The 27241-nt window shown below is 38.6% G+C and overlaps 1 protein-coding gene across 7 annotated transcripts in view; it reads left to right on the plus strand.

Annotated features, from left to right (window-relative positions):
- Positions 1 to 27241, plus strand: part of ELP3 (elongator acetyltransferase complex subunit 3) — a 103627-nt gene that overhangs the window by 68004 nt on the left and 8382 nt on the right. For 4 of the 7 annotated variants that reach the window (XM_021942167.2, XM_021942168.2, XM_021942173.2 and 1 more), the window contains 5 exons: positions 759 to 849; positions 3392 to 3457; positions 5059 to 5286; positions 6817 to 6898; positions 8391 to 8399. In XM_021942167.2, the coding sequence (XP_021797859.1) occupies positions 759 to 849; positions 3392 to 3457; positions 5059 to 5286; positions 6817 to 6898; positions 8391 to 8399 (476 nt within the window). Of the gene's footprint in view, positions 1 to 758; positions 850 to 3391; positions 3458 to 5058; positions 5287 to 6816; positions 6899 to 8390; positions 8400 to 21833; positions 22055 to 27241 lie in introns of those variants that run through there. The other 3 variants (XM_021942169.2, XM_021942171.2, XM_021942172.2) reach the window with 2 other exon arrangements.

A 27241-nucleotide genomic window follows, 5' to 3' on the forward strand; every position in this document is an offset into this window, starting at 1 on the left:
GACTTGTCTTTGAATAGGAAGCAGATGTGCGGAGCATATTCTTACTTCAGATTTTGTTAACTGTTTTATCTTTAGATACTGATTTTTGTCTAGAGGAGAGTGTTGGAGCAACTAAAATGGAACTCATAACTTCAGCTCTTGATGGAAGTTTCCTTGATGCCTGGCACTTTATGCTGTATTAATGCCAGGAAACAAATTTTATTTCCTCCTATCTTTAGGCAAGCTGTTATTCCTCTAATACATAGTCACTTTTAACTTAGATTTTTGAGAAACAAGGAAAAAAGATTTATTCTTTGAGACCAGTTGTTGGCTAAGGCAGGCTTTTGAGCATCCCAGTTACTTGTCATTCAGCAGCTGTGTGGGAAAGTGTAAGCTACATTGTTGAACAAATTTCATAAAGGAAAAAATTTATTTCTTGATTTATTTGGTACAAATGTCTCTTTACTAAAAAAATCTTTACAAATGGTTATTGGGCATTCAGACATTTGTTTAGCACTCTGTAGTCTTATAAAGTGATTTCAATCAGGTGCCTTTCACAGAAACCCTGAAGGTCAGGGGAAATCATAATTTCCTTGATGAGAAGGCTGAGGCGTAGAGAAGCTCCTTGTTCGGAGGCGTTGCCTCTGATTTCCTGGTCAGATTCATAAGTTTCTTGCTTTTTTGTTTTTGTTCTTTTTTATTTTTTTAATACCCTTGCCTTACTGCTGTGGAGAATGATTTCTATTTTGCAACAGCTTATGTTTTTCTCCTGTGTACAGGGATATTCCAATGCCTTTAGTCAGCTCAGGAGTAGAGCATGGTAACCTGAGAGAGCTGGCACTTGCAAGAATGAAAGACCTCGGAATACAGGTAAGAGCAAATATGGGGGTCAGGCCACAGCTGTTGAGAAAAAGAGGAATCTGAAACGCAGACGACTTTGCTGCTATCACCCCTAAAACCAGACATGCGGGTCAGGTCAGAAAGTCCCCAGATGTTGAAGGCATAGTCACTGGACCATGTCGGAGCTGAAGCCAGTGGTGCAGAGGCTGCCTCCTGTTCCTTCATTCCCTTCTGCTCTCTTCTGCCTGCTCAGATTGCCAACTGCGTGCTCCATTCCAGTTTTTAGAAACAGTTTTTCTTTTGAAGTATTAGGAATTCAGTTATAGACTGAAGAAAAAGATGTGATTCCTGAGAAGAAAGTATAATCATTTGAAAAGACAAGGATTATGGGCATGAAATAATTGCCAAAACTGCTATTGCTCCACATATACCAGTCTCCCATCCCTCTGGCCATTGAAATCCCTTCTTTGGTCACAGATATTTACTAAGCATCCCCTCTGTGCTGGCCCAGGATGTAAAAAGAGCCCAAGAACCTGCAACTTAACAGTCTCTGTGGGAAATTCTTAAGTCACAGGAAGGTTTGAAACTCCAGTACTCAGGAACTTCTTAGAGCTGCTAAAGCAATAAACCAGGAGTGGTGTTGAGACCAAGGGCCGACTCCTGGGCTCTGCCTTCAGAGATTCTGGATCAGTAGGTTGGGATGGGACCAATCTGTTATCCAGCACTAGGTACATGGTTCTCATGCACAGTTCAGATGTGGGCCACACTTTGAAAGACATTATTCCAAGGATTGCCTATGGTGTTTGTGGACTTACCTAAGACATTTTATTCTCTCACTCAAATTATTATGGAGAAAATTTTTCAGATTGTTCAAGGGAGAGTTTGTGAACATTATTGGCATATTCTACCAAAAAAAAAAAGTGAAGAATTTTATGTTCCAGAAAAATAGCAAATGCATTTATAGTAATTAATGGCACCAAACAAAATTGTGTGCCTGCTTTGCCTCCCAGACTCCAGCTGTTCATGTTCTCCATCTCTTCTCGCCTCCAAGAAGGCCACTGACCTTCAAGAAGGTCAAGATGACTGACCTGGCCTGGTTATCCCAACAATCTCGTTGTCCATCCATCTTCTTTAACCCTCACCCCTCATAAGCCTTGTTAGCCTCTGTTAAAGTAAGCTAGGATTGAGTCCAAAGGCTGGAATTCAGTCATAGCCAAAATATATCTAGTTCCTAGAGGCAACATCTTGAGCAGAAAATAAGCACACACCAAACTCTGCCTTTAAAAAAGCATGCCAAAAAAAAAATAAAGAAACAGCATGCAGGTGTTCATTAAGAACATGGAACAGTAATACATTCCCATGCTAGCTACTATATAGAACTACTGTAGTGAAAGGACAGCAGCTACATTCAGTAGATTAATAATTACAGAGATCGATCATCTTCGTCTGCTATACAGTTTTTGTTTACTGGAATTCGTGGACTCCACATCAGCAAAGTATTATCTTGAGCTAGTTCCTGGGTTGTGGAAGTAGCTTTAATTTTCTACAACTGAATAATGAGCTCTTATTTTTCTCTTGGAATTATATACATGTATAGCAGTCCTTCATAAATATACTATTAGTAGAAAAGCTTACGTGACATCATCAAATTTCCCACAGTGATCTTTTCTCACTGGAAGAAAATGTTTATGGTTTGTTCTGTAAGGGAGAAATACACCATAGGATATATAATTGAATAATTACAAGGATTTATAATAATGAAAAGGACTGTGTAATTGTAAATGTCTGGTAGCGTAGCATGCACTGTGGGTCGTAGAATAGAAGTGAGAGCCACATCACAGATGCTTGGCCATGCAGACCAGGCATTGCATTGGCATTGTCTGTAGGCAGCTCCATGCCTCCTCAGATATTCAAAGAGCCATTTGTGATTGTGCTTCAGAGTATGTAATACACGACTCTAGGTTCCTTCTCCCTCCCTCCCTTCCTTCATTCCTTCCTTCCCTCCGTCTCTCCCTCCCTCCTTCCCTTTCTTCTTCTTTCCCTGCCTTTCTTCCACAGCACCCTTCTTACAAAAAAAAAAAAAAACCATCTTCAACATGTACTTTTTGGATATTCCTAAAATGATACAAATATGGTGATGCTAAAAATGTTAACTGCCATAAAATGGAGAAGGTTTTAAACATTTAGGAATTTACTTTTTACTCTTTATATACATACTTCTGGATTGTACTTTCAGATAGTTATATCCCCCAGGCAAACCTGTTTCTTACTCTTATGACTTACATTCTTTACTGCTAAGATTATGTTGTATATTGATCTTTTTTGAATTCTAAATTTATTTTAAAAGCAATACTGTACTACTTCATACATTCCTACTCTGGTTTCCCCTATCCTCAGATTGATTAAAGGTGGTTTTATTTTGAAATTCAGCTCTTTTATCTCATTATAAGTTATGTACAAACTTAATTTCGAGCCCAGGGTTTGGTGGAGAGGTTTAAATAAAAATAAAGATTGAATGAGTTACCAGTTTTATATTTGTGCCCTCCCCCTGCCCCGCCACTTTTCTTGACAGTGTCGAGATGTGAGAACCAGAGAAGTTGGAATCCAAGAAATTCATCACAAAGTACGGCCATACCAGGTTAGTCTCTTCATGTCGCAGAGGGCCTAGGTACTGTCCTTAGATCTTTGCCAACCCTGTGCCCACATGTTCTTAACCAAGGACAGAGCCCCAGAAGTGAATAACTAAGAGCAGAGACTAATCAAGGATTAGATACCGGTGTCAAACCATGAAAGCCAAATAGGAGAATTCTAGAAGAGCCAGGTTAGGAAAACGAAGTCTGAACCTCATTCTAGATTAGCACTGTTCAATGGAACTTTCTGCAGTGTTGGAAATGTTCTGTGATCTGGGCTATCCAATATCCCATATGGTGGTGACTGTTGAGCCCTTGAAATGTGGCTTGTACAAATGAGGAACTAAATTTTTAATTTTATTTAATTTTGATTAATTCAATTGTAAATAGTCCCCTGTGACTACAAGCTACATTTGGGAAGAGTGTAGTATGATCTGCTTCTCTCTTTGTGTGTAACTATTCAGCTGTTGCCCAATGGTGATAAGCAAATGAATAGATCAGCCCTTATCCACAGGCTCCACAAAAATTAAGCATAATGCCTTAAGGCATTCATGGTATGTAATGAATTAACTTCTCTCTTACACTTGTATAATGTCTAACTGTATGCCAACTTTTCTGTAGGATTTGATTCTCTTGTGGAGCCCCATTTGCGAAAGGCTGGAATAGATGATCTCTGCATTGATGTTTCTGTTCTCAGCATGAATTAGTTAATTGACATTTTTCACATGTAGGACCTTTTGAGAGAAAAAGCAGACCCAACACAATTTGCCAAATTCTTGTGCAGTTCAGTTATTTAGCAAACATTGTTGAGAAGGAATATGTGTTAGTCTGAATTGTTCACCTTGCTCTGGGTACAATCTGCTCATCTACCGAGTGTTTCTGCATGTGGCCATGTCCACGTGTATACTTTTCTCTGTGCATGCATATTGTTACATATGGCTTCTATTTAGGAAAAGTACAAGAGCCATTTGTACAATGAGCTGAAGAGCCAAAAGCCTGTGCAGACTGCTACCACAAAGCTTCCCCCCAAAAGCTACCCTCCGTGATTGAATTTTCTTTAACATTTTTATCCCATAAATTATGCATAATATTTTAAGTGCCCTGTGGGAGGCCATACTTCCTTGAAATTTCATCACAGTGCCAGTGACCAGCATCACATTTTTCTTCCCCAAAGGTAGGTTTCAGTGGAGGCGATAAGATTAGAAGGTGAAACCCAAACCATTGAGCACCTGACAGTTTTGAGACAAAGGGGTGCTCCTGAGAGCTACACATGTGACGGATTTTGAAATTTTACATTAGAGACTCTTCATGGGGAGTCAAATGCGTGGAAGCCTTTACTGAGCTGGATCTCTGTAAGAGTCTCAAGGTTAATGAAGTTCAAGTATTTGCGAAATTATACAGTTGTTTTCCTTTTATAATAGTCCATGAACAAGGTATGAACTTTAATCTTGGTGCTATTTGAGAGTAGACAAGTAAAAAGAAATGTAATTAGTGATTATTCATTCCTTATCCCTAACTAGATATTAACCTAAATAAATACATACAATTACAAAAATGAATTTGGTTCTTTAATTTTGAATAATATTTTTTGTGGCTTTTTACTAAACAGGTTGAACTGGTAAGGAGAGATTATGTTGCAAATGGTGGCTGGGAAACATTCTTGTCATACGAAGACCCAGATCAAGACATTTTGATTGGCCTCCTACGATTACGCAAGTGTTCAGAAGAAACTTTCCGTTTCGAATTGGGTGGAGGTGTCTCCATAGTACGAGAGCTGCATGTGTATGGAAGTGTGGTCCCTGTGAGCAGCCGGGATCCTACCAAATTTCAGCATCAGGTATCCTGTATTCCATTTCTATTTGGCTTGTAAGAAACTGCCTAAGTAGGAAAAGAGAAAAGAAGTGGGGTGAAGAGAGGAGGAAGAGACAGAGGAGGAGGAGAGGGGAAAGAAAAGCATAGAAACAGATGAGCCAGTGTTTTAGTTGTTCAGAGATGTTTTCTCCCCAGATTGTATCCTTTTGGGAGGAAAGGACAAACTGAGATTCAGTCAGTTGGAACATAACAAATTGAACCACATGGAATTGGTATTTTTTTGAGATAGAGTCTCACTTTGTCAGCCATGCTGGAGTGCAGTGGCATGATCTTGGCTCACTGCAACCTCCGCCTCCCTGGTTCAAGTGATTCTCCTGCCTCAGCCTCCCTAGTAGCTGCGATTACAGGTGTGCACCACCATACCTGACTAATTTTTATATTTTTAGTAGAGACGGGGTTTCACCATGTTGGCCAGGCTGGTCTTGAACTCCTGACCTCAGGGGATCCACCCACTTTGACCTCCCAAAGTGCTGAGATTACAGGCATGAGCTACTGTGCCCGGCCTGCAGTTAGTATTTTTGAAAGTAAGAAATTGTCTAATACTGGCAGTCTCATATGGGTCAACTTATTGTGGAATCAGGTTAGATGGTGATGGGAAAGCACTTATGAAACACTTCCTAAGGTTAAGCCATATTATACATAGGGGAACCCTATTCTAACCCCAGACAACCTACCTTAATAACTCACTTCTTAAAATTTCCAGAAAATGTGTTAAAATCTAATGGTGGATATGATATAAGCTCCAAAATTGATGATTTAAGAATTTTGCCTGGTTTCTCAACTCTTAGAAAGTAGAGAGGTGGCCGGGAGTGGTGGCTCACACCTGTAATTCCAGTACTTTGGGAGGCTGAGGCAGGTGGATCACCTGAGGTCAAGTTCAAGACCAGTCTGGCCAACATGGTGAAACCCCGTCTCTACTAAAAATACAAAAATTAGCTGGGCATGGTGGCACGTGCCTGTAGTCGCAGCTAGTCAGGAGGCTGAGGCAGGAGAATCACTTGAACCTGGGAGGCGGAGGTTGCAGTAAGCCGAGATTGAGTCAGAGTGATCTCGCCCAGTGCAGTGAGCCACTGCACTCCAGGCTGGACAACAGCGGGAGATTCCATCTTAAAAAAAAAAAAAAGTAGAGAGGTGACTAAGAAATTAAAGACATATTGCCCCAGACTTCCATCATTTAGAGATTGCCTAGAACTTACCTAAAAAGAGACAGAATTTGAGAGGGAATTACTGTCTTCCTGTGAATAGATTACATCATTCACAAAATGCCTTTTGGTAGCTCTTGTTCAAAAGTTACGCCTTTTTCAATTGTCTACTACAGTATACCTTTGGTATGAGTGAATGGTTTCTTATTCCTTACTCCCGTAAGTGGGCTTTTTCACTCTTATTTTAACAGATTTTAGCAACTACTAAAGTATATAGCCTTCTTGTTTCATGGACCCCTCTTAATGAACTGCCTTCCTTTTTAATTCCCACTCCTCTTTGTTGCTCTGTGCAGGGATTTGGCATGCTGCTGATGGAGGAAGCAGAAAGAATAGCTAGAGAAGAACATGGATCTGGGAAAATCGCTGTGATATCAGGTAACTGGGGGAGGGCGAAGTTCATGATTCCTTCCCATTTTGAACTTGGCACCACAGTGAAAACTATGTTGGTACCCTCTTGCCCCTGTTGATGGTTATTACGTTCAAAATTGAGCTGAGCTGACTGGCGAAGGACTTGTGCTCAAACAAAATTTACAAAAGCAGTTTAGTGGAATAGAGCTTTCCGAGCACTCTGAGAGTCAGGACCTGTGACCCATAACCCCTCTTCTGCACTCTGTCACACTGGTCAGCATGGTTGCCTCCTCCCTGTGCTGTGCCTAGTTACTCTATCTAAGGAAATGGAATTTGAGTGTTTTTCACTATTGTGGAGATTATCACTATTGTTCAGAAATTAAAATAGAACCTCAGTTGCCAGTACAAGCTGTTTAAAGGCCAAATTCTTGCTCTTTCAATTTTCTTCTCAGTAACTTCGATCCTGGGGAACAGCTTTCCCCTGTTTGGGAGTAAAAAAGTTTTCCCCAGCCCTCTTAGGGTCCCTGGCTGGGTCTGAAAATTAAACTGACAAAGGCAGATTAACAGGAGAAAAGCATACACATTTATTGCATATAAATTTTATGGAACAGGAAAGCCTTCATAAGGAAATAAAGACCCTAAGAAATGGCTGAACCTGAGTGTTTTTATACGAGTGCAAAGTCATGAAAAAATATGACAGGACACAGGAGTAAGAGCTAAGGGTGAGAAATGGGGATGTTTAGCAAGGCCTGTTCATTTAGATTCCTCAAGGTACCCCCTCTGCCTTCAGCGGTGAAGATGTTCGTTTGCTCCAGGTGGTGTGAGGGCACCTCCCTCATAAGCATCTCATGACCTGTGTCGGGAGAAGAAAGGGGAAAGTCAGAGGGTCCTTCCTGCATACGCCATTTTCTGATTCCTTCACCTTAAGATACTCAGTATGCCAAGGCACCGTCTTTTGGGGTAGTGTGTTCTGAACCCCATCAGGAGCTTCCCCATTTCTTATCTAGGACAGCAGGTCACTGGGGAAGTGGGCATGAAAAGGAAAACCCAGTACAGCGTGTGTGAGTGGAGCAAGAAATGACGTAGACCCCTTTCACATCTGCTGTTCCGTAGTGAACCCTTACAGAAATCACTGTTCCCAGTAGAAGCTAACAGGGTAAGAGCCATGATCAAAATGTAGGTTATTTTTCACCCAGCATGTTTGTTTTCCCACTCGAATACTACAACGTTCCTAAAGCTCAAATATGCCTTCTGAGAACATCATCTCTTCTGAAAATGAAAGTTGAAATGAGGTTTTTTTAAAAAAATAATAAAAAGTCATTGCCAATCAGTAAATCAATACCCATGCTCGGGTTTTAATGATTTTAATTATGAAAATGTAATAACTCAGGCTCACTTATAATCATTTAGTGTGGTTGAGGTTTTTGGCATTATCCAGACAGATTCCTAAAAGCTTTTTTTTTTTTTTTAACATGTCCAGCTTTATTTATTTATTTATTTTTTCTGTTATCTTTCACAGAAAGAAGAGGTAACTAAACCAGGCTCACTTGATTGGTGCTGTTACCTGTAATAAAAAAAGGTTTACTTCTCAACTGTTTAACCTGTGGTTGATCAGATGTAGCAGGCAAGGGCCAGACTGACTTGGAACCCCTCTGCACATGCGTCTGTGTAGAGTTGATAACACCTGAAATTTCCATGGCCCCTTTTGTCAGAGCACTGTCAGTGTTCTAGTAAAGTGCTTGTGAAACTTCAGTGTGCTTACAAATCACCTGGAGATCTTGCTAAAATGCAGACTCTGACTCAGTGGGCCTGGGTGGGGCCTGTGCTCCCAGGTGATACCTACGCCGTCTTCAGACCACACTTTATACACAAGCAAGGCTTTAGTATTCTCTTTCAAGTGTATTCTCTTTTCAGTCACTGAGATAATCATAACGCTCTGTGATTCTAGCAGTGCTGCACTCCTGGAGTCTGATAATAGTCATGCAACTTTCTGGTGTCTGTGGGAACCTAATCAACGTTAAAACTGAAGAGCAGGCATATTCTATCACTGCTCTGCATTATTTCATCTGCCTTCATGACATCTGTGTCTTTTTACAATGTTGCATGCAGAGAGGACCCCTGACTTGCCTGAGGTCATATCCAGTTGTTCATAAGAGCCTCACTTTCTGCTTTTTATGAGCAGGGTGATTTCCATTTTCTAAGTGGAAATTGGCATATGTCCTCTTTCTGGCATATCTATCTCCCTAGCTTTTTATCATAGTCTAAATAATAGCTCAATTTCAGATCATCTGCATGCAGAGTTTCTCAAATAACAAGAAGAGACTTGCTCAAATTAACAGGGAAGAACCTTTCTCTCGTCGGCTGGTATGATAGATCTACTTCATTTCTATACAAGGGGTTTCTTTTGGCCAGTGGGTTTCTGTAGGAACAGTTCTGGAATGCCTTCTTGGGACTCTAGTGAGTTCAGGAGGAAGGATGCCATAAGCATTACTTCCTGTCACCCTGCCTGGAAGCCCCACCATTGCTCTCTATAGGGAAAACTATGTAAGCCTGGACTTTCTGTTTGACTTAAGCACTGGTCACCCTTCAAATGAAAGAACTAAGAACACTTGCTGTCTGGATGATGCATTTTTATTTCTCCAATTGAGTAATCTATTACTGTTTTGTGTAAGTTTCTGAATCAGATGCTGGAGAAGTTAGTCCATTATTCAGAACTTCAAGGAGGGCAGATGTGAAGAGCTTGTTATTATATCATGCTTTTAATGTTGTGTTTTTCCGGTTTTTGCATTTTGACTTTGGTTTCTCTGATATGAGTACAGTGTTGTGTGTACATGTGTTTTAGTTTTTTGTAAATAGTCAGTTATTCTCCATAAATTAATCCTTAGAATGAAAATCTCTTTATGATAGTGCTGGTGTCTGTGGGCTGCATTTTGTCAATGTTACCTCATTGGATTAGCTTAGAAGAGGCACTGATTTGGGTGGGGGGATGGGGGTGGGGAGGACAGGTGGCCAGGATTCCATTCCTGCTTTGCCAGTAGCTCTTCTTGTGATCTAGGATAATTTTACTTGCTCTCCATGGGCCTTTATTTCCTTATTTTAAAAAAAATGGATGTGGTTATCTTTTACAGTTCTGACTCTAGAATTCTACCCCTTAGTATCTTCTTTAGTTCTCAACATGACCAATTATGTCTTCCTGATTAAATTGTAGGTGGGACCTTTTCTGTGCCATATTAAGAGACTCTAATTTCATCAGTAATAGATATCAGTCTCATTGTAAGTTGGGTGTTTGCTGATAAAGATGTTGATAGTTTCCCATAGGTAATTAATCCTAGACTTTGTGAATGCCTATTAACTTAGGTCACAACTGGCAATACTGTTTGACCTAAGTGTTTACTTTTTTTCCAACCTTGTCCTCAGTTTGTAAATCCATCCTTGTTCCAGGTATGTAGGCTTTTGTATAAGTTGTACAAAATAGTAAGCTTGAGTAAGGGAAAGACAGAATCATTTATCATTTTGGTTATTCTTGTGTAAGAGTAACACATTTAGGTAGAATTTTTTTTAATTGCATTTTGATTCATTATGACTTCCCTTCATCTTGCCAGCAGATTTTCTCTGTAACTTGGGTTTATAATCTTGGATTCAGCCTCTAAACAATATTATGAGCTACACAGTAGATCTGATTTGAGTCACTATAGAAAGACTCTGGGTATTCTTTTTTCTGTATTTAAAAACAAATTGGTTTTTTATCTGTGCTACTTCAATAGACTTTGTTTATAGGTATACACTGTGTATTTTATAGCAGATTATCTTTTTAAAAAGATGACTACCTTTATGGCTACATGAGAAAATGGAAAACTTTCTCGTGTATCAAAATCAAACAAAGCAATTTCTTGAAAGAGAGGCCTTTAGGTTTATTCTGTTTTTTTCTTAGTGAACTGTGTTTTAAAGTGAACCATCAACTCTAAATGTGAAAATTAAAGTAAAAATGAAATGTTCAGTTTCATCAGCATCAAAATCACCGTGTTGAGGGGTCACGTGTGAAATGAAGAGACATATGAAAAAAGGCGGCGTGTGAAATGTCACCCTGCCCTGCGTGAATGTTCGTGTTGGGCTGTAGGAAACTCACCCACCTTCCCCTCATTGATTGTCTTTGACTGCAGAGGAAGATAAGTTTTCTCCTTACTTAGACTGCAGATTAGTTCGTAACTAAGAATAATTACTTCACAGTAAGAAAATATTCTTTTTTTACATATTAAAATGGACAAATCAGTGTTATGAGAACCACCAGTTTATAAAATAATGTGTAGGCAAAAAATAACAGCTCATTGCTGCCAAATATCTAAGCAATTAATTAGTCCCTGTTAATTCCAAGTGATATCATTTGCCAGCTTAACCCATATATCTTCTGTCTACACACATCTGTTCAAGGTTAACAAATTATATTTACTCAGAAACCATGATGTTTATCTACTCGGATGATCAGTATTCTTTCCTTTAAAAATGTTAACATGAGCAGTTTTTGTGTCTCCTCTCTTACGATGTAAAGTACAAGGAATTATACTAGAGAAGCTAACCACAACATCTGAAATGCCATCACTAATAATCACCATGGAAACGGAGATCTCTGATGTCACACTGCCTGTACCATTTCCAAAAGGGCAAATATAACTGTGATAGTCACTATTTAAAAAGCCATTTAACACCCCCAACAGAATGAGTTTTTTTCTTCTGGCAATTTTGGCTAGGTATCAGATCCAATCGTGTGACTCTTTCAGTTTGCCAAGCTAATTGCTATGCAGCAAGATGACCAACTATTCCCCAAGCTCCTCTGACTACCTTCATCATAAGCACTATTCTATTTGTGTCCTTTCAAGTAGAAAATTAATATGGCCATTGGCCAAGAATCGTACAAGGCCAATGGATCGCACAGTGATGGTGAGAAATGAGGAAAATGTCTGAATGGTCGATGACAGAAATCACTGAAGTCAGAGACTGATAGCCATTTTGTTTAAATCTATTAAAAAGCCAGAGAAGGGGAGAGGAGAGAAGAATTTAAATATAGAGTGATTAAACGAGTCACTATGGAGATGAAATCATCCTTAATCACAAAGGTCTTAGTTATATCATCCTAAAACTACATCACAGTGCCTCCTGGTCAGAAAATAAATGTACTTGTGCCTTATACAATCCAATATGGCTTTCTAGGGCTGCAGTTAATGGTCTTGTTTGCCAGAGCCACTGATTAATAAAATCATATGTGGGCAGAAAATAGCAGTTGTTTTGTTGAAACATTTAAATTATAAATGGTTGAGATCTACTTATTAGATCTTCACCTGTCTCCCAGGCTACTACACATCTCCCTCAGTTTCAGGTGAAGGTAGTTTTATTCCTTGCATTATAATCTGGTTGACAAGAAGGGTACCTTTGTAACTAGGTTTGTCTGAAAATGGACTCATAATCCTTACCAAAATGCCCGGAAAAGCATTTCTTCATTGTAGTGTATCTATTTGCTAACGGACGCAGGAAGCCGGCCAAATGCAGACCAGTTTGTGGCACCTGCACGTGTTAGTCTAGGGCTTCTCAGAAAGGAAGGGAAAGAGTGTTTGCCCATTTGTACTCTGAGCTTTAGTCCTTTACATCATTTATCTTTGTGACAAATTATCCCCTAAATGTCCCCTAATTAAATGTACATTTTCTGGGTTTTGTATATTCCTCCGTTCCATTTCGGTATTCTAACAATGATCATATATGTTTCTTTTTTGGTGTACGTTCCAGTAGTATTTTTAAAATCATTATTAATATCTTTTTAAAGACAATAGATACAATATAAAGTATTTCTTTACTATAAGAACTCAATTTCAGCATCATTATTAATCAGACTGGAATTGATGACATGGAATACTATTTTGCTAGATAATGAATTAGCTAGATGTTTGCTAGTTGGTGTCTTGCAGCCACACTGTGGCAGCATTGTTGCGTAGCTCCGCCCAGGAATCTGTATTCCATGACTTGACATTTACTCATTTGAAGGTGAGTCAGGTACCAGTTTGTAGTACACCACACATCAAGTGCATCAGACCATCTCTCACTTGGCATCACAGACTATGTTAATTAGTACACATGTTTTGAATATTATTGACTAGGCCACTAATGAGTTTCTACTGTTTGGATCTTGGAGGCAACTGAATTTTTGTGACGTTTCCCAGGCAGAAGCTAGTGATACTGATTTGGAGTGGCTGATTGGCATTTGAAGAACAGCATTTGGCAAATGCCGTTGCTGATCCCAGGTTCATGCAGTCCATCCTCTTACGTTTCAGAGTGTGCACATTGAGATCTTGTAGTCCAGCCTTGCCAGTGTAGACACACAACACATTTGTAGACTTTCTCCCCATTCTTGTTCCTCTTAGTTTATGGATATAGGGAATGATGGTCTTATGCTTTTGCTTAGGAGGAATAGGGTTATATCATGTGATTCCTAATAACATTCCTGAAAGGTCTGGGAGCTTTGAGATGAATAACTACCTTTATTTAAAATTAGACACTTCACAGGCTTTTTTCTGAGGAAGCAAGCCCTCTCCAAAAGCGGCCTACCCTACACTACTCACTACCAGCTGTCTCTCAGAAAGTCTGTTTTAATATTTTGTTGCAATGTTGATTTCTTATCAATAGTACTGTTCTTTTCTCTAAATATTTGACATTGCCTTAATTCATTCAGTTTGATAAAGCTTTTCTATTTTAGATCTGTTAGAGGCAGGGATTTGGCAGGTTCTTCTTTGGGTGAACAGGTATTATTGAATAATGCTGGAAAGTATTGGTGCTGCCTTCCTTAGCAGCAACCAAGATACTAGTTTTGTGGAGCCTTTTAGTTTAGAGATTTCTGATTCCAACAGAACACATGCAAGGAATTTCTTATTCTTTAGTTGGCCTGGCTTAAGCTGTTGTCTCTGACCAACAACTCACATTTCTAAGACAGTGCCTGTTAGACTTCGAATGGTAGTTTGTGGCCATGGGATCATTTCCTTATGCACCCCATCCTCTAGTCCCTAAGCAGACCACTGTCCACTTGTCCACTATTCATGAATAAATTGCTGGGGTTCAGTAAAGCAGTCCACATGCCCGAGATCTCTACATGTGTGATCTGTTGCCTCACTGCAAATCCTAATAATTAGTGTTTGTTCTGGTTATTATTATATAACATACCACCCCAAATTTTAGTGGCTTCAAACAACAGCCATTTTATTTGCTTAATGATTCTGTGGGTCAGAAATTCAGCAGGGCATAGAGGGGATCTCTGTTCTGTGATGTCAAGGGCCTCAGCTGGGGTGGCTTAAATGGCAGTCAGTTGGCTGGGATGGTGTGTCTGAAGTTTCCGTTCTGACTGAGGCTGTCCACATGAGCAGCTTGGTTCTTGTCCATGTGTCTGCTCCATGTGGCTTGGGCTTCTTAATAGCACAATAGCTTGGGTTCTAAGAGGAAGGAGCAAAGGCCTGGTCTTAGAAGTCCTAGAATGTCTATATTAGTTATCTGTCATTGTGTAATAAATTACCCAAAAACTTAGTGGCTGAAACAACAAGCATTTCTTATCTCATGGTTTCTGTAGATCAGGAATCTGAGAGTGACTGAGCTGGGTGCCTCTGGCTCAGCATCTCTCACAAGGCTGCAGTCAAGGTGTCAGCTGGGGCCATAATCATCTCAAGAGTCCATTGCAGCTGAAGGATCCCCTCCCAAGTTCACTGTGCAGTTTTTGGCAGGCATCGGTTCCTCACAAGCTGTTTGTCTTGGGGCTGTGGTTCCTCGCCATGCTTCGTGGGCCCCTTTGTAGGGCTGCTTATCGCATAATGTGACAGCTTGCTCTCTCAGTGGGAGTGATCAGAGAGAGAGCCCATTCAAGATGGCAGCTATGGTATTTTTATAACCTAATCTCAGAAGAGTGTTAATGAGTCCAGCTCACCCTCAGGGGGAAGGGATTACACAAGTCTGTGAATACCCTAGGGGGTGAACTTTGGGAGTCATTTTAGAGACCGCCTACCACAGTGTATCTTCTACCCTGTTCTGTTGGTTGGAGTCACTGGGCCAGGCCAGATTTAAAGGGAAAGGAAGTGAATTCTGTCTCTGTAAGGGAGAAGGCAGCCATCTTTGGATGCTGTCAACTGTAGTGGTGATATACATCTCCATTGCTTTGTGATTAGTAGGCATCCAGTACCTCTAATGCCTTCTCCAAAGATAGACCCTTTGGGTAGACCTAAATTCAAGAGTTCTTGTCCCAACCCTAGTATCAGATTTTCATATAGTCAGGCATGGCAACACAATCACACCTCACACTTTCCTAGGCAGAGCTTGGCAGGCCCAACAAAACTCAGCCTGCACCTGACCCTTTGTGTGCCATCTCTCTTCCAGGAGGACATGCCTCTCTGTTTCCCCTTGCAACCCTATTTTATACCTGATGCTTTAGGTGCACATGCTGGCCATTTATATTTTTCTTCCAGATGATGGAACATAGAAGCCTGTTTTTGGGCTGAGGATACATGGTTTCCCTCTGGAGCTTTCCTACCCTTAGATATTTATTCTACAAACACATGGAGAAATTTTATGCACTGTAAGAAAACTTTTTTTCATTTGGGGAGTTGATAAATCATATGTAAAGCAGAATTTGCCATTTTAACCATTTTTAAGTGTATAAATCAGTGGCATTATTTACATTTGCAATGTTGTATGACCATCACCATTATTTCTAAAATTTTTAACACCCTAAACAAACTGTGAATCCATTAAGCAGTAACTCCCAGTTCCCCCCACAGTCCTCTAATCTATTTTCTGTCTCTGTGAAATGGAATCATAGAATATCTGTTCTTTTATGTCTGGGTTATTTCACTTACCATGATGTCTTCAGTGCTCATCCGTGCTGTAGCATTGTCTCAGAATTTGCTTCCTTGTTATGGCACAATAATATTCCGTTACATGTATATACCACATTTTGCTTATCATCCATCAGTCCGATAGACATTTCGGTTGTTTCCACCTTTTGGCTATTGTCAATAATATTGCAGGGTGGACAAATACCTGTTTGAGTTCTGCTTTCATTTCTTTTGCACATATACCCAGAAGTGTAATTGCTAAGTCAAACTGTAACTCTATGTTTAACTTTTTGAGGAAACACCAAACTATTTTCCACAGTAACTGCCCTGTTTTTCATTCCCACGGTGGCCACAGTGCACAAGGATTTCAGTTTCTCTACATCTTTGCCAACACTTAAGATTTTTCTTTTTTTTTTTTTTTTATAGCCATCCTAGTGGCATTCTGTAGGAGGTTTGACTTATATTTCTGTAATGATTACTGATGTTGAATGTCTTTGTCATTTTTATCTTCTTTAGAGAGATGTCTATTCGGGTCTGTTGCCCATTTTTTAACTGGATTGTTTGTCTTTTTGTTGTTGAGTTGTAGGGGTTCTTCATATTTTCTGAATATTAGACCTTCATAAAATATGTGATTTGCAAATGTTTTCTTCCATTCTGTGGGTTGCCTTTTCACTTTCTTGCTACTTTCCTTTGATGCACAAAAGTTTGTAATTTTAATGAAGTCCAGTTTATCTATCTTACTTTTGTTATTTGTGTCTTTGGTGTTATATTTAAAAAACCATTGCCAAAGTCAAGGACATGAAGATTTTCCTCTATGTTTTCTTCTAAGGGCTTTATATAAAGTTGTAGCTCTCAAATTTAGATCTTTGACCTATTTTGAGTTCATTTTTGTATACGATATAAGGTAAGAGTCTAATTTAATTCTTTTGCATGTGGATATCCAGTTTTTCTAGCACCACTTGTGAGAGAGACTTTTCTTTCTCCATTGAATGCTCTTGACACCCTTGTCAGAAATCAGTCGAAAAGAGAAGTGAAAGTTTATTTCTGGGCTCTCAGTTCTATTTTGCTGGCCTATATGTCCATCTTTACATCAGTACTGTACTGTTTGAATCACTGTAGCTTTGTAGTAATTGGGAAGTATGAGTCTCCACCTTTGTGCTTCTTTTTCAAGATTGTTTTTGACAATCCTGGGTTCCTTGAAATTCCATATTATTTTTCACATGGCTGTTTTTATTTCAGCAAAAGTCACCATTGGGATTTTGATAAGGATTGCATTGAATCGTTATATGGCTTTGGATGGTATCATCATCTAACAACGTTAAGTTTTCCAGGCCATGAACACAGGATAGCCTTCCATTTATTTAGTCTTCTTTAATGTCTTTTAGCAATGTTTTGTAGTTTTCAATGTGCCAGTCTTGCACCTCCTTGCTTAAACTTATTGCTAGATATTTTATTCTTTTGATGCTATTGTGAGATTTTTAAATTTTTGTTTTTGAATTGTTCATTATTAGCATATAGAAATAAACTGATTTTTCTTCCATATTGATTTTGTGTTATGCAATTTTGCTAGATTTGTTTATTAGCTCCATTAATTTTGTATGTGTGTGGATTCTTTAGCATTGTCTACATATAAGATCATGTCATCTTGAATAGAGATAGTTTTACTTATTCCTATCCAATTTGGGTGCCTTTTATTTCTTATTCTTGCCTAATTTCTCTGACTAGAACCTTTAAGTACTGTGGTGAAAAAGGGCAACCTTATCTGGCTTCTGATCTTAGGGGGAGAGGTTTCTGTTTTTCACCATTGAGCATATTATTATCTGTGAGTTTTTCACATATGACCTTTACAATGTTAAGGAAGTTCCCTTCTATGCTAATTTATTGGGTGTTTTTATCATGAATGGGTTGTGGGTTTTGTCAAAGGCTTTTTCTGCATTTGAGCTGATTGTATGATTTTTTTTCCCCCACTTAATTCTGTTATGGTGTATTACATTGATTTTTGTGTGTTGAACTATCCTTGCATTCCAGGGATAAATCCCACTTGGTTTTGGTATATAATCCTTTTAATATGCTGCTGAATTCAGTTTGCTAGTATTTTGTTGAGGAGTTTGGCATCTGTATTCTTAAGGGGATGATGGTCTAAAGTTTTCTTTGTAGTGTCTTTATCTGGCCTTGCTAACAGAGTAATGCTGGCTTTATAAAATGAATTATAAAGTGTCCTTCCTCTTCAGTTTTTTGCAAGTATTTGAGAAGGGTCAGTATTAATTCTTCAATTGTTTGATAGAATTTACCAGTAAAGCCATCTGATTTGGGGCTTTCTCTTATTGGGACATTTTTTATTACTGATTCAGTTTCTTGTTACAGATTTATGTAGACTTTCTGTTTATAAGTCAGTTTTTATATGTTTCTAGAAATTTGTTTCATCTAGGTTATCCAACATGTTGGCATACAGTTGTTCACAGTATTTTCTTATAGAATTCTTATTTCTATACAGTGAGTAGTTATGCCCCCTCTTTATTTCTGTTTTTGTGATTTGAGTCTTCTCTTTTTTAACCCAATCAAAGGTAAACATTGCTAGTTGAGCTTTTCGAAGAATGAACTTTTGGTTTTCACTTTTTTTTTTTTTTTTTTTTTTACTGAGACGGAGTCTTGCTTTGTCACCCAGGTTGGAGTGCAGTGGTGCGATCTCAGCTCACTGCAAGCTCCGCCTCCCGGGTTCATGCCATTCTCCTGCCTCAGCCTTTGGAGTAGCTGGAACTACAGGCACCTACCACCACGCCTGGCTAATCTTTTTTTTTTTTTTTTTTTTTTTGTATTTTTAGTAGAGACAGGGTTTCACCTTGTTAGCCAGGATTGTCTCGATCTGACCTCGTGATCCGCCTGCCTCAGCCTCCCAAAGTGCTGGGATTGCAGGCATGAGCCACCATGCCTGGATCTTTTTTTTAAATTCTCTATCTTCACTCTATTCTTTTTTTCCTTCTGCTAGCATTGGGTTTTGTTTGCTTTTTTTTTTCCCCTCTCTAATTCCTTAAGATGTAGAGTAGGTTACTGATTTCAGATATATCTGCTTTTAAAATCCCAAATGTGATCATATGTATCTGCTTTTTTAATGTGAGCATTTACAGCTATAAGTTTCCCTCTGAGCACTGTTTTTGCTGCATCCTATAAGTTTTGGAATGTTGCATTTTGTCTTTCATTTGCTAAAGGTGTTTTCCAGTTTTCCGTGTGATTTCTTCTTTAGCCCATTGGTTGTTTAAGAATGTGTTAATTTCTGCATATTTATGAGTTTTCCAGTTTCCATCTGTTATTCTAGTTTCATTTCTTTGTGATCAGAAAAGGCATTTTGTATAATTTCAGTTCTTTTTAAATTTATTAAGACATGTTTTCTTGACCTGACATATGATCTATCCTGGAAAATGTTCCATGTGCACTTGTGGAAAATGTGCATTCTGCTATTAGTGGTAGCATGTTCTATATATGTCTGTTAGATTTAAGTGGTTTAAAGTGTTGTTCTAGTTCTCTCTTTCCTTATTGATCTTTTATCTTAATTTTTAAATTAATTGTTGAAAGTGGATATTGAAGTATCCAAGTCTTAATGTAGAACTATTTATTTCTCCCTTAAGTCCTGTCAAGTTTTGCTTCATATATTTTAGAGCTCTGTTGTTAGGTGCATATATGTTGGTAATTGTATAAATCTTCCTGATAATTGAACATTTATCACCATATAATGGTCTTCTGTCTCTTGTAACCCGTTTTGACTTAAAATTTGTTTTGTCTGTTAATGTAGTCACTCTATGACTCTTTTGGTTATTAGTTGTTTTCTTAGTGGTTACCTTGGGTATCATAATTAACATTTTAAGCCTCCAGTCACTCAGTTTGAATAATACCAACTTAGTTTTAATAGTATGCAAACACTCTGCTCCTATACATCTCTGTCCCTCCCCTTTGTATTGTTATTGTCACAGATTACATCTTTATACTTAGGTATCCATTAACCTAGACTTAAAATTATTATTTAATGAATTTTCCTTTTAAATAATATAGGAAGAGGAGTTACAAACCAAAAGTGCAATAATGCTAGCTTTTATGTTTACCTATGTAATTATCTTTATTAGTGTTCTTTATTTCTTCATATGGTTCCAAGTTACTGCCTATTCTTTCATTTCAGGTTGAATGACTTCCTTTAGCATTTCTTATAGGGCATCTCTAGTAGTAATAAGCTTCTTTAGCTTTTCTTAATCTGGGAATGTACTAATTTCTGTTTTATCCTTGAAGGATAGTTTTGTTGAATATAGAATTTATGATTGACAGGTTTACTTTTTTCTTTCAGCCAGTACTTTAAATGTGCCATCCCATTGCCTTCTGACCTCCATAGTTTCTAGTCTAATTGAGATTCCTCGTATGTGATGACTCATTTCCCTCTTGCTGCTTTCAAGATTCTCTCAGGTTTTCAACAGTTTGACTCATATTGTGATCATTGTGGATCTCTTTGAGTCTATCCTGCTTGGAATTTGCTGAGCTTCTTGAATGTATAGATTCATGTCTTTCGTCAAATTTGGGAAGCATTCAGCCATTTCTTTAAATATTTTTTTTACCCTTTATGTATCTCATCTCCCTCTGAGACTCCAGTGAGGCATATATTGGTATGTTTGATGGTATCCCCCAGGTCTTTTATTTTTCTACATTTTTTCTTTCTGCTCCTCAGACTAGATAAATTCAATTGCGTTATCTTAAAGTTCACTGATTCTGTCTGCTGTCTCCTCATAACTGCCATTGAACACCTCTAGTGAATTTTTTATTTTTACTATCATACATCTCTGTACCAGAATTTCTATTTTTTAATATAATTCCTGTCTATTGACATTCCTTCTTTTTAATAGTATCCTCCTGATATCCTTTCTTTTTCCATGGTTTCTTGTAACTCCTTAGGCATACTTAATGCAGTTGATTTAATGTCTTTGAGTAGTAATCTCAATATCTGGATTTCCTCAGGAATAATTCCTGTTAAATTCTTTTTTTCTGTGAATGAGCCATTCTTCCCTGTTCTTTGTATGCTTTAGAATTTTATATTGAACTACTGAGAACTACACAATTAGTGTAATGTGGTAACTCTGGAAATCATCCTTCTCTTTCTGAGGAATTGCTTTTGAGGTCTGTAATCATGCATTTGTCTAGTGACTTTTTTTTTTTTTTTCCTTGAGATGGAGTCAGTCTTGCTCTGTTACCCAGGCTGGAGTACAGTGGCATGATCTCAGCTCACTGCAACCTCCGCCTCCTGGGTTCAAGCTATTCTCCTGCATCAGCCTCCTGAGTAGCTGGGATTACAGGCACGTGCCACCACGTCTGGCTAATTTTTTTGTATTTTCATTAGAGACAGGGTTTCATCTTATTGACCAAGCTAGTCTCAAACTCCTGACCTCAAGTGATCTACCCGCCTCGGCCTCCCAAAGTGCTAGGATTACAGGCAGGAGCCACTGCACCCTGCCCTGTCTAGTGACTTTTCCAAACTATTTTTGCAAAGTCTGTATTCTTCATTGTGTGTGTAGTCACTGAAATTTCTGTTCTTATCTCTATGATCAGCCTGTGACCTGAGAGGGATTTTCTTAAATGTCTGGTTCAAAAAAAAAGGATATGTATCTCTTCAAATCTTTTGATACACTCCACGAAGGAAGCGAGATGGGGTCAAAACAAAGACAAGGGTCTGCACTGGTCCTTCCAGGAACCTCCAAAGTGAACACAATACACAGCCCCAAATTTTTGGAGGACTAGGTCCTTATTGCCCACTCCAGTTCTAGCCAGCTGCTCCAGGAAAATAAGTTACCGTTCCTGTGGCTACGGTGGAGCTAAGGAATAGGGGGATGGTTGATGGCTTGAGCATGCTGTTCCCTGAGTGAAGTTTTATATCCTCTCCCCTCACCTCCCCTAGTTGCTATAAATATCTTATCAAATTCCAGCATTCCAAAACAGTTGGTTCCAATTATTTTTTTCCAGCTTAATCGTCTAATTAGCAGAAGGATGAATCTCTGAAAATTCCTACCTTGCCATTTTCCCTTTTGAAGTCTGTATTTAAAGAGACTATAAATTGAAGGGGTCCCTCTTCCTACCAGGTTATAAGATGGTACAGTCTGACATGAGTAAAGAAGTGAGAATGATGTGTGACATAGCAAACATCCTGCACTGATAGGAACAGAGACACTCTATTTTTGAATCAGATGATTGTGGGCCATCCTATGTCACATCATGGGCCAGACTCCCTGAAAGAAAAAAACTTTCTAAAGCTTGAGATGACCCACCAGCATCACCCAACTGTAAGTTACCATGGTAGTATCTATTTAGATTCTGTAAATAGATAAATTACAGTTTGTAATTTAAAAAGTTTGTGTATTAAAAAAAACCTTTGTAAATTACCTGTTTTTTTTCTTTGTTCTTATCTTGGTAGTCTTCAAAATGTGTAGAAGAACCTTTAGGCTGCTGGGTAGGAGACTCTCTTGAGATACTCTGTATTTCCACAGTGATGGAGAATAATGTGTACTATGTTAGTTGCAATAACCAATTTGAAGAACTAAGATTATTCATGGGTAACCTTTGTATGATTTTTTTTAATAGAATGGGGAAAAAATTCTGAAAGGTTTAGGGTCGTATAGTTAATTGGTTCATTTTCAAACATTCAGGATAAAAACCTTTTCCCAACTTTCATATCAGTGTGCATTGTTGAAGAGTAAAATATTGCCATCCTGGCAGGAGATCAATGAGAAATAATAAAGTCTCATTTCAATAACAAGTGAATGAAACTAATGAATATATTTCCTGGTATTAATGTTGGTAGACATATCAAGTAGGCAATAGTTGATTAATTGAACCCAAAAGCAATTAAAACAGTTTAATTTGTTTTTATTTCACTGATTTCTTATAATTAAACTATCATAAATCAACTGAATGTTTTGCATCTAATCAAAGCAGAAATTTAAGCTTTAAAGGATAGATTTACAAGTTTGGCTATGAGAATATGATGTGGCCACAATTTTAATTCCATCTAAGAACACATTACTAGCAGTGAAGGGTGGCCTGTGTCCTAACAAGTAAGCATCAGAAAACAAGAATGCGCCTGTAATAACTGATTCATTTTCCTGCTTCAGACATGAAAACATTTAAATTATTAAGCCAAGGTTTTTCTTAAGGAATTCCAAGAGATAAAACTGTTCAATTTCCAGGCTCCTAGTACATACTAAGCAAATACTTCATCAATTAAACTTCATTATTTCTTCTTCTATTAAATCACATTAATAATTCCATGTTTGTTCTTTGTCCAGTTGGAATCACAACCCTGCTCACTTGTTTTTCTATAGACGTGAAGAATTTATTTCATTCCCCATTTAAGCAGTCACATAGTTGAGATTATTTAATCTTGCCTTCTTTTTCATTTTAAAAGTTTACTGGAAGCTGTAACAAATAGCAGAGTTTATAAAATGTCAAATAACACCTATATGTCTTAGCTCACTCAGGCTACTATAACAAAACTGGGTAATTTATAAATGAGAAACTTCTCATAGTTCTAGAGGCCTCGTGACCTAATTGTCACCCAAAGACCTCACCTCTTAATACTATTGCATTGGGGATTAAGTTTCAACATACGAATTTTGTGAGGGATACACATTCAGACCATAGCACTCTATAACCCCCACTCAGGTCAATAACTAGCATCCAAGAAGTGCCTCTGTTGGCCCCTCCCTCTTCCTTCCCAGTATCCTAACTTTTTTGGTATTTTCTTCCTAAGTATGCATCCCTTAACTACATAGTCTAGTTTTGTTGTTGCATATTTTTGTTCTGGTTACTTTTGCTCAACATTGCTGTGAGATTGAGCCAACGTTGTAGTAGCAGCATTTCATTCCTTTTCATTGATATATGGGATTCCATTTTGCTGATAGTTCACAATTTATCTGTCTTAACTCTTGCTGGGTTTCCAGGTTAGACTTACGAATATTCTTGTATATGTATTTTGGGACACATAAGGACATATTTCTGTAGAATGTACACCTAAGAGTAGAGTTGCTGGGTTGTAGAGAGTACATAGATTTAGCTGAGGATTCTACCAAGTGGCTTTCTAAAGTGCTTCTACAATTTTTCACTATTACAGGAAATGTATGAGTTTCAGTTGTTCCATGCTGATAAATGAGTGGTATTTCTTTGTGGTTTTAATTTGCATTACCTGATAACTGATGATTTTGACTACCTTTTCATGTGTTTACTGGCCATTTGGAGATCCTCTTTCTGAAGTTGCTGTGTGCACATGTCTGTGCAAGTTTTTCTAAAATCCCCAAGATATTATTATGTACAGTTAGTATTCACTTAGATTTACTGATAAAAGTGACCCTTAAACAACACAGGTCCACTTATACTCGAATTTCTTTCAACCAAACACAGATTGAAAACACAGTATTTGTGGGCTGTGAAACCTGCGTATACAGAAGGCTGACTTTTCATAGATGCAGCTTCTGCAGGGCCAACTGCAAGACATGTGCAGAGTTTGGTAGGTGGTCCTGGAACCAGCCCCCCACATATACCAAGGGCAACTGTATATTTACCACTTTCTTTGCTCTTCTATCTTTGCTATATCTTTAAAGTATTTTCTTCATTTTCATTGACATGTAGGATTCCATGATGTACTACAGCTTATCTGTTTTACTGTTGATGGATATTTCAGTAGTTTGCACACATTTTCTTTATACCTTTATTATGAATTTATTATCTGTTGGTAGCAAGTTGTTCCAGTTTTGATTGTATACAAATGTCTTTATTTTGCGTTATTATTAAAGCAGTGGTCCCCAACCTTTTTGGCACCAGGGACTGGTTTTGTGGAAGACAGTTTTTCCACTGATAGTAAAGGGGTTGGGGTGATGGTTTCAGGATTCAAGTGTGTTACATTTATTGTGCACTTTATTTCTATTATTACATTGTAATATATAATGAAATAATTATATGAATCAGTGGGAGCTCCAAGCTTGTTTTCCTGCAACTCAGCAGTCCCATCTGGGGATGGTGGGAGGCAGTGACAGATCATCAGGCATTAGATTCTTAAAAGGAGCACACAACCTAGGTCCCTCGCATGCATAGTTCACAATAGGATTTGTGCTCCTTTGAGAATCTAATGCCACTGCTGATCTGACAGGAGGTAGTTACTGTTCATCAGGCAGTAACGCGAGCAATGGGGAGTGGCTATAAATGTTGTGTGGCCTGGCGGTTGGGGACCCTTGTCTTAAAGGTCGTCTTTACTAGGTATAGAATTCTGGGTTTGCAGGTATTTTCTTTCAGTACTTTGTATCTGTCTTTCCCTTATTTTCTGGCTTTTAATGTTGCAGGTAAGAAATCAGCTGTCTTTGAGGATATTCCCTCAGGCTACTTCTGTAGTTTTTTTAAAAAATATATATTATTTTTATTCTTTCAGACTGTCTTCACTGTCTTGGTTTTTCTCTAGTTTTACTAGGATATTTCTAGGTATGGATTTCCCGTTTGGGCTTCCTTGGGCTTCTTTAATCAGTGAACTGGGTTTTAAAATCAGTTCTGTGTGATTTGCAGCCTCTAACACATGCATATTGATTCTTTCCCATTCTCCCTCACCTCTTTTCCTAGGACTCCAGTTAAACATATTTTAGACCTATTTATTGTATCCACTGTGTCTAATACCCTCTTCCCCACCAATGTTGCTTTGTTGTCCATAATTTCTTCTGACTTAATCTTTCAGGTTACTGATTTAGCTCTGTCTGATCTGCTAGACCCAACCATTGATGCATTGGTCCCACACTTTAACATTTCCTAAATTTCTGGTATCTTTTTCCATTCTGTGATGTCATGTTTTAATGTTTCCAGTTGTTTTCAGACATTGAACATAGTAAGCATACCTGTTTGCAGTCTGTGTCTAGTGATGTTACATCTGGAGTTTCTGCTGTTTCTTGTCATGTCCTGTCTCAAAGTGCACCTCATCATTTGCTGGGCATTTGATATGAGAATTTGCTTTCGGGAATACTCGAAGACCTAGGTGATGCTCGCTTCCTCCAAGGAAGACCTGTTTCCTTTAGCCAGGCATCTCAGAGTCATAGTTGTCTAGGACCAAGACTGTAGTTTATCTAGAAGATTCCTATCCCCACCACACCAGTCCCTCCTCCCAATTCAGAGCCTTTCAGAATACAATCCAGAAGAGAGGGTGCTATGCTTGGGTCCCTGTCTGTGCCAGGCTCTGAATTCAGACCCATGTTCCATCTCTTCAAGCTTCCTCGAGGTGTGGAAGCAACTGAGAGGCAGAGTTGCTTCCACACCTCCTAAACAGCAGGGCGCTGGGGGAGTGTTATGACTGCTTCTGTTTCTGGTGGCCACGAGACAGCGCCCCCGCGCCCCCGGTATCTCAGCTGCCCTTCCTAGATCACACACCCTGAGACACAAACACTTCTACTCCCTTCTAGAAGCTCACATTTTCTCCTTATTCTTGACCTGACAATTAAGAGCTCTTAATAGTCTCTGATATTTTCCTAGCAGAAACATTTTAAATTTTGTCACAATATTTTCATTGTCTTTGGCTGGAGTATTATTCTTAATTTTGTCTGCCATAATCAAGCCTGAAGTCATCTGTTCGCTAAGCTTAAATACTCCTGACTCTTCTGCCCTGCTCTAGCTTCCATCATTGAGCCTTCTTTGTTGTTTTCCTCCAAACTCTGTGTTGTAGTGCTTGTCATTTTAGAAATGGTGACTGCAATTTACCAAGTTGTTACTGAAAAGTTTCCCCCTTCCCATTCTCACATTTGTAAGCTGAATCTGTGTACAAAGTTTCTTATTGCCTGTTATCAGACCCTTTTCTGTGATTTATTCTTCAGTTTCTTACTAAGCCATATTGTTAAAAATGGAAATAGCCACCATGTTCGTTTCATCTAATGAGTTATAAAAGGACATTGAAAAGCTGGACACAGATACAGGAGGTGAGGTGATTAAGACAAATGGCAAGTCCTTTCTTTACCAGAAAAGAAGGGATGTGCTTACCCACTCTGACTCAAGGTCCAAGACCAGAGTCGGGGGATTTGGGTGGGCCTACCCCATCACATAGGTGCCAGGCGCATTAGAAACGCTCTGGGCCATGGGGTCGGGCAGGCTGGGTCTTAGTTACAGTTCTACTTCCCTATCCTGTGGCCTTGAGTTATGACCCATTCTGAAACTCACCTTTCTCCTAAGACAATAATTGCAATCTTGTTACATTTTAAAGAAATTAGTGCATGGAGAGCCTCTAGCAATCCAATGCCTGGCAGGTATTTAAATCTCCCTCTAACTTCTACCAAGTGGTTTTGTTTGTTTGTTTGTTTTGAGATGGAATTAGAATCACAAGCTAGGTAGCACTTAAGTTCATTTCCTACTCTTGATTTGTGATTTATTTTCCCTTTTAGAGGAAAGGTGTACTTATTTTTAGTGTCCAAAGACATTACTCTGGTATTGCATTTATCCCCTTAGAACAAAAGGCTGCAGTAACTTGGAGGAA

The sequence above is a fragment of the Papio anubis genome, chromosome 8 (genome assembly GCF_008728515.1).
Source record: "Papio anubis isolate 15944 chromosome 8, Panubis1.0, whole genome shotgun sequence".
Classification (NCBI taxonomy): Eukaryota; Metazoa; Chordata; class Mammalia; order Primates; family Cercopithecidae; genus Papio; species Papio anubis.